The sequence below is a fragment of the Ovis aries genome, chromosome 6, assembly GCF_016772045.2.
Source record: "Ovis aries strain OAR_USU_Benz2616 breed Rambouillet chromosome 6, ARS-UI_Ramb_v3.0, whole genome shotgun sequence".
NCBI classification, from domain to species: Eukaryota; Metazoa; Chordata; class Mammalia; order Artiodactyla; family Bovidae; genus Ovis; species Ovis aries.
The window spans coordinates 102,446,596-102,465,358 of record NC_056059.1 but is presented as its reverse complement, the minus strand read 5'-3'; the positions used below and the strand labels follow the sequence as shown (position 1 = coordinate 102,465,358).

Genomic DNA, 18,763 nt, shown 5'->3' with positions numbered 1-18,763 from the left:
TAGGAGTGAGAAAGAGACCTTGTTGTGGGAATAACGTGGAAAAGAAAACTGTAGTGGAGGGTTCCATACGGGACAGTGAGAGAGAGACTCCTCGGGCTCCTGCACTATCAGAAATCACGTTTCCACCATGTCTCAGAGGACAGCATCAGCTATCACCCAAGTATTATTAGAATCAGCATGGCCTGGGGAATTAGCCTGCCACCCCCATGTTGGGGGGTACCCATAATGCTGTGAATGGGCAGAGATTATGCCCTTGGGTCTTGAAAGCAAAGTGGAGAGTGAGAATCAGAAAGCAAGAGCAGAAGTTGGGGGCCTCAAGCCGCAGCTGGGCAACACCTGTGGTTTACCTTGACTTTCTGAATTCCCAGATTTTGGTACCAAATATGATCTTAGGTGGTCTTGTCCTGCAGTAGCTTGAAGCTGGGCTGGGTTTCCCCGCTAGAGACTGAGGCTGGGTCACGGCAGTGAAAGCACCAGGTCCTAGCCACTAGATCAGTGGTTAGTGACAAGGCCCTGGCTCCTTGGCTTTCAGTTCAGTTCAGTTGCTCAGTCATGTCTGACTCTTTGCAAACCCATGGACTGCAGCACGCCAGGCTTCCCTGTCCCTCACCAACTCCCGGAGCTTACTCAGACTCATGTCCATCAAGTCAGTGATGCCATCGAACCATTTCATCCTCTGTTCCTTTCTCCTCCTGCTTTCAGTATTGCCCAGCATCAAGGTCTTTCCCAATAAGTCAGTTCTTCACATCAGGTGGCCAAACTATTGGGGTTTCAGCTTCAGCATCAGTCCTTCCAATGAATATTCAGGATTGATTTCCTTTAGGATGAACTGGTTGGGTCTCCTTGCGGTCCAAGGGACTCTCAAGAGTCTTCTCCAACACCACATTTCAAAAGCATCAATTCTTTAGCACTCAGCTTTGTTTATAGCTTTCACATCCACACATGACTACTGGAAAAACCATAGCTTTGAGTAGATGGACCTTTGTTGGCGAAGTAATATCTCTGCTTTTTAATATGCTGTCTAGGTTGGTCATAACGTTTCTTCCAAGGAGCAAGTGTCTTTTGATTTCATGGCTGCAGTCACCATCTGCAGTTATTTTGGGGCCAAAGAAAATAAAGTCTGTCCCTGTTTTCATTGTTTCCCCATCTATTTGCCATGAAGTGATGGGACCACATGCCATGATCTTAGTTTTCTGAATGTTGAGTTTTAAACCAACTTTTTCACTCTCCTCTTTCACTTTCATCAATAGGCTCTTTAGTTCTTCTTCACTTTCTGCCATGAGGGTGGTGTCATCTGCATATCTGAGGTTATTGATATTCCTTCCGGCAGTCTTGATTCCAGCTTGTGCTTCTTCCAGCCCAGCATTTCTCATGATGTACTCTGCATATAAGTTAAATAGGGTGAAAATATACAGCCTTGACGTACTCCTTTCCCGATTTGGAACCACTGTGGTGTTCCATGTCCAGTTTTAACTGTTGCTTCTTAACCTGCATACAGAGTTCTCAGGAGGCAGGTCAGGTGGTCTGGTATTCCCATCTCTTTAAGAATTTTCCAGTTTGTTGTGATCCACACAGTCAAAGGCTTTGGCATAGTCAATAAAGCAAAAGTAGATGTTTTTCTGGGACCCACTTGCTTTTTTGATGATCCAGCAGATGTTGGCAATTTGATCTCTGGTTCCTCTGCCTTTTCTAAATCCAGTTGGAACATGTGGAAGTTCACGGTTCACATACTATTGAAGTCTGGCTTGGAGAATTTTGAGCATTACTTTACTAGCATGTGAAATGAGTGCAATTGTGCAGTAGTGTGAGCATTCTTTGGCATTGCCTTTCTTTAGGATTAGAATGAAAACTGACCTTTTCCAGTCCTGTGGCCACTGCTGAGTTTTCCAAATTTGCTGACATATTGAGTGCATCACTTTCACAGCATCATCTTTTAGGATTTGAAATAGCTCAACTGGAATTCTATCACCTCCACTAGCTTTGTTCATAGGGATGCTTCCTAAGGCCCACTTGACTTCACGTTCCAGGATGTCTGGCTCTAGGTGAGTGATCACACCATCATGGTTATCTGGGTCATGAAGATCTTTTTTGTACAGTTCATCTGTGTATTCTTGCTACTTCTTCTTAATATCTTCTGCTTATGTTAGGTCCATACCATTTCTGTCCGTTATTGAGCCCATCTTTGCATGAAATGTTCCCTTGGTATCTCTAATTTTTTTGAAGAGATCTCTAGTCTTTCCCATTCTATTGTTTTTCTCTATTTCTTTGCATTGATCACTTAGGAAGGCTTTCTTATCTCTCCTTGCTGTTCTTTGGAACTCTGCATTCAAATGGGTATATCTTTCCTTTTCTCCTTGGCTTTGCAGAAAAGAATTCCCACAAAGACAGAAGTTGTGAAACCAGAAAAGTGTTTATTTAGGAGGAAAAAGAGTACAGTACCTGTAAATAGACTTGGGTCGACTCAGAGAGAGAGTTGAGCCCTTGTGGTAGTTTGAATCACTTTTATGGGGCATTTCTTCTGACTTTTTCTTTTGCCAGTCACTTTGATTTGCCTGGCTCAGAGTTCATATTTGGTATATCTCAGGATCCTCACGTATCTCTTGGCCAAGATGGATTCCACCAAAGAGGCCTATATGTAGTTAGCATCACTTAGCATCACTCCCCTTTTGACCTCCAAGGAGTCTTTCTGCGCATGTGTAGACAGGGAGGTCTCCTGACTTTGAGAAGGAGAAATATGTGATCTCTTATCTTCTCTCTGGGCAGGGCTCAGCCTCCTCCCTGATTGTCCTGCTATTTTCATCTTGGACTATCTATTCTGTGGTCAGGGGGCCCATCTACTTCCTGCCTCAGGATGTTTTGAATAAGTTGGTTCTACCAAGGCCAGTGGGTCCTCTCTCACTGCTGCCTTGCACACATCATGGTGGTGCCCAAGCTTGACCTCTCAAGGCTACTTCTTTTCCAGCTGCATCCATGTACTCAGTCACCAGTCCAGACATCCCTTTCTAGGTGTGTAATTAGACTTTAATATCTATTCCTGTCAATGGACCTCAGTTGGAATCATCCTAATTCGAGAAATTCAGATAACACTATATTTTAAAAGGCAAGTGGCCAAGGTCACCTTCGCCTTTGGAGACTACTTAAGTTTACTTTGCAAATTTAGCCCTCTCCTCAGGGCTTCCCTTGTGGCTAAGACAGTAAAGCTTCTGCCTGCAATTCAGGAGACTCGGGTTAGTTCAATCCCTGGGTCAAGAAGGGAATGGCAACCCACTCCAGTATTCTTGCCTGGAGAATTCCATGGGCAGAGGAGCCTGGCAGGCTACAGCCCAGGGAGTGGCAGGGAGTCAGACACGACTGAGCAACTAACATTTCATTTCATTTTCCAGCTATTAGAGCTGAGTAGCAAAACCAATCACTATTGGGTATGGCTTACTGAACTTAAATTTGTATAACTAAGAAGAGTTGTTGAAGTGATTCTCTCAGTAAGAAAGGTCTACCAAGGGACTTTTTGACATTATCCAAACAGAAATAATCTGATACTTTCTTACTCAGATGGTAAAGCGTCTGCCTGCAATGCCGGAGACCTGGGTTCGATCCCTGGGTTGGGAAGATCTCCTGGAGAAGGAAATGGCAACCCACTCGAGTACTCTTGCCTGGAAAATCCCACGGATGGAGGAGCCTGGTAGGCTACAGTCCATGGGGTCTCAAAGAGTCGGACATGACTGAGCAACTTCACTTTCACTTTCTTACTAAATAAAGTTAAAAAAATGTTCTGCTTCACCAGACACAGCCACATATGTGCAAATAACCTAGTGTGTCTCTGTCACTTTGTTGTTGAGTTGCTCCGTCGTGTCCGACTCTTTTGTAACCACACGGACTGTAGCCCACCAGGCTCCTCTGTCCTTGGGGTTTCCCAGGCAAGAATACTGGAGTGAGTTACCATTTCTTCTTCCAGGGGATCTTCCTGACCCAGGGATCAAACCTGCATTTCCTGCTTGGTAGGTGGATTCTTTTCCACTGAGCCACCTGGGAAACCCCCTGTCACTTAGTCGGTGCTCAAAAAAATGTTAATTCTTTCCTTCCTCCATTCCTCTTCAGCTTGACCACACCTTAACATCTTTCAGCTGAGAATACCAGCTTTCCAGAGTCCTAACCCACTCCTAAATATCCATTTCTCTGCTTGTGAGTGAAAGTCACTCAGTCGTGTCCAACTCTTTGGTACCCGCATGGACTATACAGTCCATGGAATTCTCCAGGCCAGAATAATGGAGTGGGCAGCCTTTCCCTTTCCCAGGGGATCTTCCCAACCCAGGGATCGAACCCAGGTCTCCCTCACTGCAGGCAGATTCTTTACCAGCTGAGACACAGGGAAGTCCATTTCTTTGCTTGACTCTGCATAAACACAATGCAGATGGTTCTGGATTGTCTCCTGACAAGCTCACCAAGCTTGCTGTAGATGTTAGCTTGTTCTTGGGCATAAAACAAGACCTGTGAATGGCCTCCAGCAAGGTTCTCCCTTCAGAGCTGCTTTTGGGGTGTAGGTTGCCTGCGTCAGTTTATACTTCCTGCAGATAGTGAGATTTCATTTCACATTTGCATTCAGCTTGTTTTTGTATGCAGCAAGCATGCCCAGAACATTTTGTCATGGAAAGTAATTTGCTAATCTAGAAATAAACAATGCGGAGCTGGTGTCACTCTGAAGACACGTGGGACCATTTATAAAGTGTTCCCTGTCCTCAGCCTCTGTGCCACAAATATACTTCCTGCTTTCAGTGAGAAAGGGTGTGGTGTCTGCTGTTTTGGAGCCTAAGTTGCATGGGACCATTCTTTTCTCGCCTGGTTTTGCCAACAAAACATGTGATTGTGTGGTTAAGACACACAGAGAGGCCCCAGGCCATTTGCGGTCACAGGCTGACCTCAGACTCTGTCTCGAGCCTTCCCCAGACAAGCTCTATATCACATTTCATTGCTGAATTCCCAGACCTCACCTCAAGACCGAGGGGTGGGGCATATCAAAGCTGACTCTATTCTCCGAAGGAAAGTGACATTTCTCTTGAATTATTTTGGGTTCAGATCAGAAATGAGTTTCCACATGTTTCACGTGATGCAGCAGGTGCTTAACACCGTATTACTTTCACAGGCATTTAACCACTGGTTTTAGACATGCATTCTAGTAGAAACAGAAAGAACAAAAAGTGAGACTAGTTCCAAAGCTCTCTTGAAATGATCCTTATTTTCCCTCCTGACATTTCTTTAACTGGCCTTCTTTTGTTTTAATTTCTTCAACAGAAATTGAAAGTGTTAGTCACTCAGTTGTGTCCGCCTCTTTGTGACTCCATGGACTGTAGCCTGCCAGGCTCCTCTATGCTCCTCATAGAATTCTCTAGGCTGAAGTATTTTGCTCATGCTATGAGGTGTGGCTTTGGCTTAGCTGCCTTTGTTTTCTTCTTTTCCCCCAGAGTTAGCCTTTCTCTCTGCAAAACGTTGCATCTTGGCTCTTGGAAATCCCCACTGAATCTGGAGAAATTATGTCTTGTCAACCAGCCTCCTTTCCTGGAACCCAACATGATTGCTGATGGTGCACCAGTTGCTCCACTTGACAGTAAGTTTGCTTGTCTCATTTCACTTGAATGTTCACCGGTAAATATCAGTAGATGTGGAAAGCCTTCCTTACCACAATTTATTATGTTTCCTGGCCATGATAATTACTGGTATAATACCACTTGTGAATAAGTTGACCAATTCAGGATGAATCACCTGGCTGGCCCTTGGCCCCTGGAATGATCTTCCACGTGTGACTTGGTGGCATTATTACAAAATACAGCAGGATAGACCTGCCCAGCCATTACAGCAGGACGTTCATTTGTGATGCTGCCTTAAGGAGATAAGGAGATGAGAGCAAATTGTTCCAGCAGCTCGGCCTGCCCGGCCAACAGTTCGGTGGAGGAGCTGCCAGAGGGGGTGAAGGCCTACGGGAACCTGGAACTCGTATTCACAGTGGTGTCGGCCCTGATGATCGGCCTACTGATGTTCTCCTTGGGATGCTCTGTGGAGGTCCGGAAGCTCTGGGGACACATCAGGAGACCCTGGGGCATCGCTGTGGGACTGCTCTGCCAGTTTGGGCTCATGCCTCTCATCGCCTACCTCCTGATCATCAGCTTCTCTCTGAAGCCGCTCCAAGCTATAGCTGTCCTCATCATGGGGTGTTGCCCAGGGGGAACCGTCTCAAACATTTTCACCTTCTGGGTGGATGGAGATATGGATCTCAGGTAAGTTACATGAGGGAAGCTCAGCTGTCTTCCCCTGCCTGGGGTGGGTGTGGGAGGCTTACATGGTTGTGTTAAAAACCCTGCCAATCTAGATAGAGTTTCCAGTGAGAAACATTTTACAGAGACTTGTTCAGTCCCAGAAGGACTTTCATTTTTCCCCCCCTTGATTTTTGGCCACGCCACACAGCACGTGGGATCTTAGTTCCCAGACCTCAGATCGAACCCACACCTCCTGCAGTGGAAGTGGGGGGTCTAAGCCCCTAAACCACCAGGGAGTCCCCAGGACGTTCCTTTTTGAATTTAAGATTAACTTTGCTGTGACTGTCCTCTGTTTTACTGGCAACTGTTATTCTTTTCTGAGTAAAGGGGTTGGGCTCATACACAGTAGTGAAGTCACGTCTCCTCCTCACCCAGTGGCCCTTCCTAGGCGTGAACTCATTCTCACCCGCGCTGGTGGCTTTAACAACAGTCCTAATTTCACAATAGGATGAGACTCCCAGGAAGCGGTTGCTATTGTAGTGGTGGTGATGGTGGTGTCCGCAGCAGCACAATGAGGGCCTCGGGACCCTCATGAGCACCTACTTTGTGAGATCAGTATTTTGGGGGATTGGATAAGGGCGCTTCAGGGGTATCCTGTTTTAAGAGGCCTGTTGAGTTGCCTTGTGGAGTAACACAAAGATTCTTATGACTAAAACTTTTTTGTGGCTTAGCATTCACTACTAGAATCTCATTCCTTCCATTTAGGTCAATGACCTTGTTTCCAGTTACAGTGTAGTTGAATACCCCCGGGGAGTATACTTCATTTACATTTTAATGAAAATGAGTTAATCACATCTATTTCGGAGTACTTGTTTCGATGAGGGGGAGAAAAGGGCATTTGAGGAAAGGATGGAGTCACAATTATAAAAATGAAGGGGCTACAAAGCAGTGGTCTTTCTAGAATCTTTGCTTACTTATTTATGAACAAGCTGTTTCACCTTTTGCCCTGGGAAAGACCTACTTATAAATTAAAATCTTTGTTCGATATCTATGCCATTTAGTTGAAATTTATTATACAATGAATGAATGAATCAGAGGTGCTGACTTTGCTGGGAGTTGCCGTTTGTGAGTCAGCTGTAGGTATGGGTTTCTAGTTTCCTGCATGTGCTCAATGTTTAGCATTTGGAACTTATTTCAGCTATAAATCTTAATGGGTTCATGCCAAGCAGAGCAATAATTAATTTTCATATGGTTATGTTTTTAGTTACCCACTTATCAAAGATTTAAAATGAATCACTTGCCTCGCTCATTTAAACCCTCCCCCCTCAATGTGCACTGCTAATTGAAATTCAATAAAGCTAACCATTAACATAATAATTGGGAAATGATAAATATTCTTTACACAGAGTCTATATAACAGTGATAAATTGCAGGGACTGCAAGTTTTGGGAAAGAGAAAGGACACATATTTATTAAGTACCCTGAACAGGCATGGGATTGATGCTTTCATATATGCTCTTTCTCTTCTTCTTTGGCCCTCAAAATAACCTTGTAAATGACCTTTTATAATTCTGAATTTTATAGCTGAGAAAATTGTGTCTCAGATTGGTTAAGTAGATTGCCAAATGCTACAAATTGAATATGGCAAAATTCAGATTTAAAGTCACAGCTGTTTCTCATCAGTCTGCAATTTGGGCACTTTCTTCAATGCTATTTATTAGCACAACTAGATCTTCTGAGTATGAGCATAAATCTTTGGAAAAAATTTTTTATTGAAGTATAGTTCTTTTACAATGTTGTGTTAGTTCCTGCTATATAGCAAAGTGAGGCAGCTATATGTTTACCTAAATCACCACTTTTTTGAATTTCCTTCCCATTTAGGTCACTTAGAGCACTTTAGGTCATTTAGAGCATCGAGTAGCGTTCCCTATGCTCTACAGTTTGTTCTCATTAGTTATCTATTTATACATAGTAGTGTATATCAATCCCAATCTCCCAGTCCGTCCTAAACCCCTTCTTTCCTGCTTGGTATCTGTACCTTTGTTCGCTACATCTGTGTCTCTGTGTCTGCTTTGCAAACAAGTTCACCTCTATATATTTTGCTTAATTCCACATATATGTGTTAATACAGTATTTGTTTTTTCTCTTTCCGACTTACTTCACTCTGTGTGATTGTCTCTAGGGCCATCCATCTCTCTGCAAATGGCACAATTTTGTTCCTTTCTGTGGCTGAGCAGTATTCCATAGTATGTATGTACCACATCTTTACGCACGCCTCTGTTGATGGACAGTTAGGTAGGAGCATACATCTTTAAATAGTCTTCTTAAATACCTCTGGGAAAGAGAACATTTATCTTCATCTCTTATTCGCCAACATTATAATAAAAGCACCAATAATAGGAAGTCTGTAAAAGGTAAAGCTCATTTTACTTTGCTTAATTAGCTTTTAACTTTGGTCATATTATTTAACCTGTAAGCCTCATTTGTAAAATGAGGTTAAAATTACCTATTCCCCATGAGATTGTATTTTAAGTAGGAAATACATATACAGGGTGCCAGGCACATAGTAGGTACACAGTGAATATTAGCTATTTCCCCCTTTTTCCTATAAAATTTTGATTTCAAGCCTCACAAACAAAGAAACAAAACAAAAGTCAAGTAAAAAAATTTTTAATTCCAAGAAATGAACTTTTAAAATGGGGACTAAATACTAGATTTTCAAAAGCTTATAGATACAAGAGTAATAAATCTTAATTTTCTGTAAAAATTATAAATTGGAAACTCAGTATTGTTGACTGAAACAGTATCCAAGTTCATTGCTTTTCTTACTTGATTACCAACAAAAATAATTTTTAAGCAAAACTCAGTAAACCATCATTGATAGGAATTCTGTTTTTCATACTGGATGAAATCCAAGAGCATTTAGTCCAGCATCTTGTAGCTCAGATGGTAAAGAACCCACCTGCAATGAAGGAGACCCGGGTTTGATCCCTCGGTTGGGAAGATCCTTTGGAGAAGAGCATGGCTACACACTCCAGTCTTCTTGTCTGGAGAATTCCGTGGACAGAGGAGCCTGGTGGGCTGTAGTCCATGAGGTTGCAAAGAGTCAGACACAGCTGAGTTTCTGTATTCTGAGCATCTGATGCTGACCTCAGTCCTCTTCCCAGTCACTTGGGCTCATCCTGTTAGCAGCCCCCTGTGACTCCGTCCACGCTTCTACTCCTCCGCTCAGCCCTGTGGCTCGTACTGTAGCCCAGCCTCTTGGTGTCACGCAGCGCGTGGCTTCCTATCTCTCCACTGTCATCACCTCTATTCAGGCCCCAGAGTTCCTTTCTTGGCCAGTTGCAGCACTTTCACAATGTACTCTGTGCCTTCCATCTCTCCATCGTGGTTTTGTAGTAAGCGGTTAAGATAGGCTCTGAGATTGGACTGCTTGACTTCATATCCTGACTTGGGACCTCTTTTTTATAACTAGAAATCATAGTAGTTCCTTTGTGGTATTGTGAGGAGAAAAGGAATATATACATATAAAGGCTTTTCAACACCTGCTAAATTGAATAGAACCTAATTCAAGTCTAATGGACTTCTGTAGGTTTATTTCCCATTAACCCCTTAAGCACAGCTGGTCTGTTGTAAGAATGGACTACTAACTGTTCTTTAAACATATCCCACGCATAAAAAAGTTGTTTTTCAATTTATTTATTTAGCTGTGCCTGGTCCTTTTGCAGTATGTGGGATCTTTAGTTGCAACATGTGGGATCCCGTTCTCCAGTTCAGTTCAGTTCAGTAGCGCAGTCATGTCCAACTCTTTTTGACCCCATGAATCACAGCGTGCCAGGCCTCCATGTCCATTACCAACTCCTGGAGTCTTCCCAAACCCATGTCCATTGAATCGGAGATGCCATCCAATCATCTCATCCTCTGTCATCCCCTTCTCCTCCTGCCCCTATCCCTTCCAGCATCAGGGTCTTTTCAAATGAGTCAGCTCTTCGCATCAGGTAGCCAAAGTATTGGAGTTTCAGCTTCAACATCAGTCCTTCCAATGAACACTCAGGACTGATCTCCTTTAGGATGGACTGGTTGGATCTCCTTGCAGTCCAAGGGACTCTCAAGAGTCTTCTCTAATACCACAGTTCAAAAGCATCAATTCTTCGGTGCTCAGCTTTCTTTATAGTCCAACTCTCACAACCATACAAGACTACTGGAAAAACCATAGCCTTGACTAGATGGACCTTTGTTGGAAAAGTAATATCTCTGCTTTTGAATATGCTATCTAGGTTGGTCATAACTTTCCTTTCAGTTCTCCAACCCGGGATTGAATCTGGGCCTCCCACGTTGGGAGCTTGAAGTCCTAGTCACTTACTAACTCGGTCATCTTGACAGGTCATGTAAATTTTGTATGCTTTAATTTCATCAGGGAAACTCACTTCTAAAATAGGGGAAAACATAAGCTACCTCACTGGTTGTTGCATGGATTGAATGAGACAACACACACACACACACACACACACACACATATATATGTATATATATAAAGTTATTATTATTATTATTTTATAGGTTAGGCAAAAGAGCACTGTGTCAGAGGTCTGTGTTTTAGGTGCTGCTCAAGGAGCTGTGTGTCTTTGAGCAATTTGCATTTCTGGACTGTTTCCTCATTTGTGAAAGTAATGGGACTCTCTGAGGTCCCTTTTTCTTTTCTTTTCATTGTAGTTTATTGCAGGATATTGAATATAGTTCCCTGTTCTATACAGTAGGACCTTGGTGACCCATTCTATATATAATAGTTTGCATCGGCTAATCCCAAACTCCCAATCTGGCCCTTCCCTGCTGCCTCCCCCTTGGCAGCCACAGGTCTGTTCTCCATGTCTGTGACTTGGCTTCTGTTTCATAGGTAAGTTCGTGTCATATGAGGTCCTTTTTTCCATTGTGGTAAATATAGATAGCATAGCAGTTACCGTTTTAACATTTTTAAGTGTACACGCAGTGGCATTAAGTACATTCAGGATATTGCAGGATCTGTTCCCCAACCAGGGACTGAATCTGGCTCCTGGCCTCAATAGCCTGGGATCCTAGCCACTAGGCCACCTGGGAACTCTAGTTTGATAACTTTTGATGTACGAAGTCTGTTCTTCCCTGAGGACGTGTTTTTGTCCTCAGCAGCAAAGAAAGAATTCTGGGCACTCATAGTGGTAGAGCCTAGAGAGTCAGCGGCCAATTTTGACTTTAAAGAAGCTCTTCATCCTTCAGCAGAGACCCTGAAAATAGGACTTCAGATTCTTCAGGTCTGCTTAACAGGGCCTGGTGGAGAACTGAAGAGAAGAGAGACAGAACTGAGACTGAATCCATGTGACTTAGTATAAGGTTCTGTCTGTAACTCTACATACTTTAGTATTTTTTTCCTAATGAAAATAATACCCACACATAGAGTTGTTTTATAGATGAAAAGAGAAAAATGTATGTAATGAAGTCTTAGCATGTAGTACTCAATAAATGCTGATTACTGTTCTTGAGAAGCAGCAGACAGTAGTAATGTTTATATTTGGGGATGAAAAACCTGGCCTGGAACCTATCTCTAGGGCCCAGTCTATTGATCTGATCTTATAGTATATTCCATGTCCATCTGGCTAGCTAGATAATTTTATAAGTGTTTTTTTTTTTTTCATTGGGAAAGCAAAGGTATTCTCTCACAGTTTTGAGTGTCAGCGTCCCAGAGTTTATTGGTTTCAAGCTAAAAACCATTGAATAATTTAAACTCATTGCAAAGTAGTATACCCATAGACACTACACTTTAGTATAATGTACAGATATGTAATTTCCATGTTTTAAAGGAGGTTCAGGATTTCCCCGTTTGTCTGGACTTGTTGAATCTGCCTCATTATTCTGTGTAATAGTTTGTGGACGGTGATGCCATTCTGCTTAGTGCAAGCGGAATCTTGTTATACTGCAGTCAGATTTTGCCAACAATTTTCCTCGGTGAATAGCTGAGAGACCCAGTTGGCCACATCCTCTGTTTATGCTGCACTGGAATTTCATGGCAGTAAAACAAAAGGTATGACTATGCATCGCACTCATGCACATTCACTGTGTGCTTCTCCAAGCTTTGCTGGTATTTATAATTGTTGGCAGAGCACCAGGGTCATGGATTGCCATCCATCCTTGACCGTTGCTGTGCATGTGATGGGCATGAGTTGTGTAAAGGGTGGAAATCGTCACCTGTGTAATCAAGGGTCTAGACTGAGTCTGATAGAATCTCACAGCTTGCTCCCCACAGCCATCAATCCTACCTTTCTGGTGCATGCATCATGCTCACTGTCTTCAGTCATGTCTGACTCTTTGCGACCCCACGGACTGTAGCCCACCAGGCTCCTCGGTCCATGGGATTCGCCAGGCAAAAGTACTGGAGTGGGTTGCCATTCCCTTCTCCAGGGGATCTTCCCAACCCAGGGATAGAACCTGTGCTTCCTGCCTTACAGACAGATTCTTTAACCCATGCACCACCTGGGAAACCGTACCTTTCTGGGATTTGATCCAAAGCTATACAGGTGGAAAACGCTATGCTAGTTCTCCAGAAGTTCAAGATCAAAGTGATGTAGTATGGACTTCCTTTCAGCATGTGGTGGTGGGAAGAGCCAGAAATGTAGCACTATCATAGACTAGGAGTTAGCAAGTGTCCCAGACACACTCTTCGTGGATACAGAGATTTGAAAGCTGTGGCAAACTGCTTTTCTTCCTTAATTTGCTCTTCAGTTAGGAAGAAGACTTTGCCCAACTCAAACATTCATTGTTTTTTTTTTTTAATTTTATTAATTTATTTAGGTTGTGCTGGGTCTTCATTGCTGCAAAGGTTTTTCTCTAGTTGCGGCAAGTGGAGGCTACTCTAATTGGAGAGCATAGGCTTCTGACTGTGGTGGCTTCTTGTGGCGAACAGGCCCTAGAGCAAAGATCCCAAGGGCTGCAACTAAGACCCAGCACAGCCAAATAAATAAAAGAAGACAGTAGATCAGTTTCATACCTTATACAATATAAAATATAAATTTTAGATGAGCTGAAAATATAAATGTAGAATATAAACCTATGAAAAAGTAAAAAGTGGGGGCAATTTTGAAAAACCTCAGGAGAAGGGGGGATCTCTAATAAAACAGGGAACTCAGAAGCCGGGGAGCGGGGGGAAATGGACAGATTTGACTACCTCCGTGTTCATTATTGTGGCAAAAGTCATAAGCATAGTTAAAATATAAGCTTGGAAAAATGTTTGTATTCCATTTGATGATATGAAATCAACCCTGAATATTCATTGGAAAGACTGATGCTGAAGCTGAAGCTCCAGTACTTTGGCCACCTGATGCGAAGAGACGACTCATTGGAAAAGACAATTATGCTGGGAAAGATTGAAGGCAAAAGGAGAAGAGGGCAGCAGAGGATGAGACAGTTAGACAGCATCATTGACTCAATGGGCATGAATCTGGGCAAACTCAGGGAAATAGTGCAGGACCAGAAAGCCTGATGTACAGCAGTCCATGGGGTCACCAAGAGCTGAACATAGGTTAGCGACTGAACAACAACCCTACTTTTAAAATAGCTCCTGCAAATTGAGAAAAGAAAAATCGGACAAGCAGGGCTGTTGTGAGGGGGTTTCCAAGAGGCTAGTAAACGTTGGAAAGCACAACCTCATAGAGAATCAGATGTATAAAAAAGAAGAGTGAGATGCATTATTCAGTGTTCTCATGGGAAGTAGAAGGGACTGATCACCTCCAGTGTAGGGAAGACTGTGAAGTATAATAAAATTTTTTGAAAGTAATCTGGTAGTATCTATTAAAATGAAAAACAGGCTTTTGACATAGTGATTCAACTTTGGAGAATCTATTCTACAGAAGGAAAAGAATTATTCAAGTGAAATATGTGTAAGAATGCTTATTATAACATTGTTTATAACAGAAGAAAACTCAAAGCAATTTTTCATCATTAATGGAGTAATTGAGGAAATTTTGGCATATTTATGTTGCAGTTCTTTTGAAAAAAAAAAAAAAGTTTCTTATATCTGCTGTCCTGAAAATGACTGTGATATTAAGTAGAAAAGAATGCAGAAGCAACCATGCTACAGAGTAAGTTGTATTGTGTGATTGCTCTAAAAAGAAAAAAGAATAAACCTCTATTCAATGAACAAGCAACCATGAAATAGGAATGTTTAAATGAAAACAGAGAGGAGAAGGATGATATATACAAATACTTGTGAATTAAGTCTAGTTTTCTGAAAGGGTCATCAGTCAGCCAAATATTTGACAGTGCATCTTTGGGTTAGATTCCCAGATGGGGGATTGTTGAATCAAAGGGTAAACACATGTGTAATTTTGCTTGCTGTTGTTATTCAGTCACTAAGTTGTTCTGACTCTTTGCAATCCCATGAACTACAGTACGCCAGGCTTCTCTGTCCTTCACTATTTCCTGGAGTTTGCTCAAACTCATGTCCATTGAGTCATTGATGCCAACCAACCATCTCATCCTCTGTCCCCTTCTCCTCTTGCCCTCAATCTTTCCCAGCATCATGGTCTTTTCCAATGAGTCAGATCTTTGTAAGTGGCCAAAGTTTTGCTAGATGTTGCCAAACTCCTTCCAGGTTTTGTGCCATTTTGCATTTTTACTGGCAATGATTGAGAGTATAGAAGGAGTATTTATTTTGCCATGCCACATGGCATGTGGGATCTTAATTCCCTGACCAGAGCTTGAACCCGGGCCCCCTGCATTAGAAGCATGGAGTCATAACCACTGGACCATCAGGGAAGTTCCCAGAAGGAGTACTTTTAATATCACTGAAGTATAATGATTGCTGCTTTTCTGGGAGTATAAGCATTCTTCTGATTGTTGTTGTTCAGTCACCCAGTCATGTCCAACTCTTTGCAACCCCATGGACTGCAGCACACCAGGCCTGCCTGTCCCTCACCATCTTCTGGAGTTTGCTCAAGTTCATGTCCATTGCGTTGGTGATGCCATCCAGCCATCTCATCCTCTGATTCCCTCTTCTCCTTCTGCCTTCAGTCTTTCTCAGCATCAGGGTCTTTTCCAATGGAGTTTGCAGAAGGTGACCAAAGTATTGGAGCTTCAGCATCCTTCCGATGAGTATTCAGGGTTGATTTCCTTTAAGATGGACTGGTTTGATCTCCTTGCTGTCCAAGGAACTCTCAAGAGTCTTCTCCAGCACCACGGTTCAAAAGCATCAATTTTTCAGCACTATGCCTTCTTTACCATCCAGCTCTTACAACTGTTCTTTTGATAGAAAATGTCAAAGTCATCACAGGCAGATTATTTTATAGGCAGGGTACTTAATTAAATGGAAACATTGGTGATTCATAGTATGGGGAGAAATGATGGTTGACCTGCTGGCCTGATCAAGTTCTGAGGACCCTTGCTTTCTCTGCAGCTGACCTTAGCCATGCGAAGGGTCTCTTCCCCCTCTCCTTGGTGGGGTGGGAGGTAGTAAGCCTCAGTCTCTCAGCCATCTGCACCACAGACACAGGTTAGGCATGTACTACGTGCAAGACAGGTTGCTCTGAGAACCTAAATAGTGAATATTAAAACATTCTCTGACTTTCAAGGGCTAGCGTTAAAGTGAACAAACTCTAGCTTTATCCCTGGTTTGTGTTGTATGATGTTGCCTGTGCCTCAGTTAATCAGTAGAGCAGCAGTATTCGTGTCTATAGACAGTTTGTACATTCATAAACAGATTGTATAATTTTCCTAGCAATTTTAAAGATAAAGCATTTTATTGACCTGAAGGATATCTCATTTCCATTTACCTTGCATCCATGCCAAGTTGCTTCAGTTGTGTCCAACTCTTTGCAACCCTATGGAATGTAGCCCATCAGGTTCCTCTGTCCATGGGATTCTCCATACAAGAATACTGGAGTGGGCTGCCATGCCCTTCTGCAGGGGATCTTCCCGACCCAGGAATCAAACCCATGTCTCTTATGACTCCTGCAATGGCAGGCAATTTCTTTTACCATAGGTGCCACCTGGGAGGCCCTTCCATTTATCTTATTTCCCCTAACTTTGAGCTTCCCAGGTGATGCTAGTGGTAAGGAACCTGCCTGCCAGTGCAGGAGATGTAAGAGACGTGGGTTCTATCCCTGAGTTGGGAAGATTGCCTGGAGGAGGGCATGGCAACCCACTTCAGTATTCTTGCCTGGAGAATGCCATGGTCAGAGGAGCCTGGCAGGCTACAGTCCACAGGGTCGCAAAGAGTCAGACGTGTCTTAGCACAGTTTAGTTCAGTTTAGTTCAGTTGCTCAGTCATGTCTGACTCTTTGCGACCCCAAGAATTGCAGCACACCAGTCCTCCCTGTCCATCACAAATTCCTGGAGTTCACTCAAACTCATGTCCATAGAGTCAGCCATGCCATCCAGCCATCTCATCCTCTGTTGTCCCCTTCTCCTCCTGCCCACAATCCCTCCCAGCTTCAGAGTCTTTTCCAATGACTCAACTGTTTGCATGAGGTGGCCAAAGTATTGGAGTTTCAGCTTTAGCATCAGTCCTTCCAAAGAACACCCAGGACTGATCTCCTTTAGAATGGACTGGTTGGATCTCCTTGCAGTCCAAGGCACTCTCAAGAGTCTTCTCCAACACCACAGTCCAAAAGCATCAATTCTTCATCACTCAGCTTTCTTCACAGTCCAACTCTCACATCCATACATGACTACTGGAAAAACCATAGCCTTGACTAGACAGACCTTTGTAGGCAAAGTAATGTCTCTGCTTTTGAATATGCTATCTAGGTTGGTCATAACTTTCCTTCCAAGGAGTAAGCGTCTTTTAATTTCATGGCTGCAATCACCATCTGCAGTGATTTTGGAGCCCCCCAAAATAAAGTCTGATACTGTTTCCACTGTTTCCCCATCTATTTGCCATGAAGTGATGGGACCAGATGCTATAATCTTAGTTTTCTGAATGTTGAGCTTTAAGCCAACTTTTTCTTTCTCTTCTTTCACTTTCATCAAGAGGCTTTTTAGTTCCTCTTCACTTTCTGCCACACACCTCTAATTTTACTGATTCATTTTCTTTTTTATTTTATCACCCAAATAGGGACAAAATCCTATAGACAGAAAGAGTAAGCCGGTGAGAAGACCATTGGTCAGAAGGAATAAGCAATCTTGAATATAGCCTGGCATCTTTTGGCTCTGTCCCTGTGTTTTGAAACATTATAACTTCAGGACCCAGATAAGACTTCTTGGCTCCCTCTCTGAATTGATAAAAAAGTGGGAAAATTTTGACATATTAAACCATAGATTAGAAAGTAGATTCCTGGTTGTCAGGGAAGGAGGAAGAAAGGAATGGGGAGGGACTGCTAATGGGGTGGAGCTTCTTTTGGAGGTGATGAAAATATTCTGGAAATAGAATAGCATAGTCACATTTACTAAAGAAACTTTTTTTTTAATTGGCTGTGTTGGGTCTTAGTTGCAGCACGTGGGATCTATAGTTGTGACACGTGGGAACTAGTTCCTTGTCCAGGGATCAAACGTGGGGCCCATGCATTGGGAGCTCAGTCTCAGCCGGTGGACCACCAGGGAATTCCTCACTAAAGATACTCTAAAATGAAATCTTATTGTCTATGGGTTATGTATAAATAAAGAACTGTATAAGGAAAAAAAATGAATCCTTACAGTGACTATCAGAACATTTAGGACAAGAAAATGTTCATAAAATATGAATTAATTGATAGATGACAAGAACTGCCGGAAATCTTTTTCTAGACCACAAATCCAGCCATCGTTTGTTGAATAAGACAGGAGGGAGTTTCAAGTAAATTACCTTATATCATGTGTAAGAAGTTGTGCCTCAGAAGTTGTTTTGGTTAAGGATTAAATCCTTTATTTCAAAACCTCCCTTGTAAGCATGACTTTAATTTTACTTTCAGCATCAGTATGACAACCTGTTCCACAGTGGCTGCCCTGGGAATGATGCCACTCTGCCTTTATCTCTACACCTTGTCCTGGAACCTCGAGCAGAATCTCACGATTCCATATCAGAACATAGGTCTGTATTGGGCTTGTGACATGAAGTAGTAATAGTGATGGTAATAATAACAGCTGTGTTTAGTGTGTGTCTGCTTTATACAGGGGATTCTACATATATCTAATTTAATTCTCCACATAACCCAACAGAATAGATTCTATTACCAGTTCCACTTCTTGTATTTTCAGAAACAGGTGAACTCACTTCACCAAGGTTGTGCACCTGCTAAGTGCAGAACTTGATTTCTGACTCTGGAATCTGACTGCAAAGTCCAAGTTCTTAATGCCTACAAGTGTTTAGTTTTGAAAATAAAGGCAGAAAACTCACTTATTAAAAACAAACAAACTCTCCTTATATAATTCACTAGAAAGTAGTTTGACTCCTTGTGACCCACAGGTTGACTGCATCTCAGTGACTCTTATGAGACCTTAGTTCCCCCAGTTTCATCTGTCACATTGCCTGTGAGCCTCGACTTCTTTACTGATCAACACAAACGATTCTTATTAACTGT

The 18,763-nt window shown here is 42.6% G+C and overlaps 2 protein-coding genes across 2 annotated transcripts in view; both read left to right on the top strand.

Annotated features, from left to right (window-relative positions):
- C6H4orf36 (chromosome 6 C4orf36 homolog) overlaps nucleotides 1-11,701 on the top strand; it is a 48,506-nt gene extending 36,805 nt beyond the window's left edge. Inside the window, exon 4 of the mRNA XM_027971410.3 lies at nucleotides 5,457-11,701. The gene's annotated coding sequence lies outside the window, so the exon portion shown is untranslated. The remainder of the gene's footprint in view (nucleotides 1-5,456) is intronic.
- SLC10A6 (solute carrier family 10 member 6) overlaps nucleotides 1-18,763 on the top strand; it is a 39,790-nt gene that overhangs the window by 5,337 nt on the left and 15,690 nt on the right. The window contains exons 2-3 of the mRNA XM_042251612.2: nucleotides 5,457-6,266; nucleotides 18,155-18,273. Coding sequence (XP_042107546.1) covers nucleotides 5,890-6,266; nucleotides 18,155-18,273 — 496 coding nt within the window. The 5' untranslated portion in view covers nucleotides 5,457-5,889. The remainder of the gene's footprint in view (nucleotides 1-5,456; nucleotides 6,267-18,154; nucleotides 18,274-18,763) is intronic.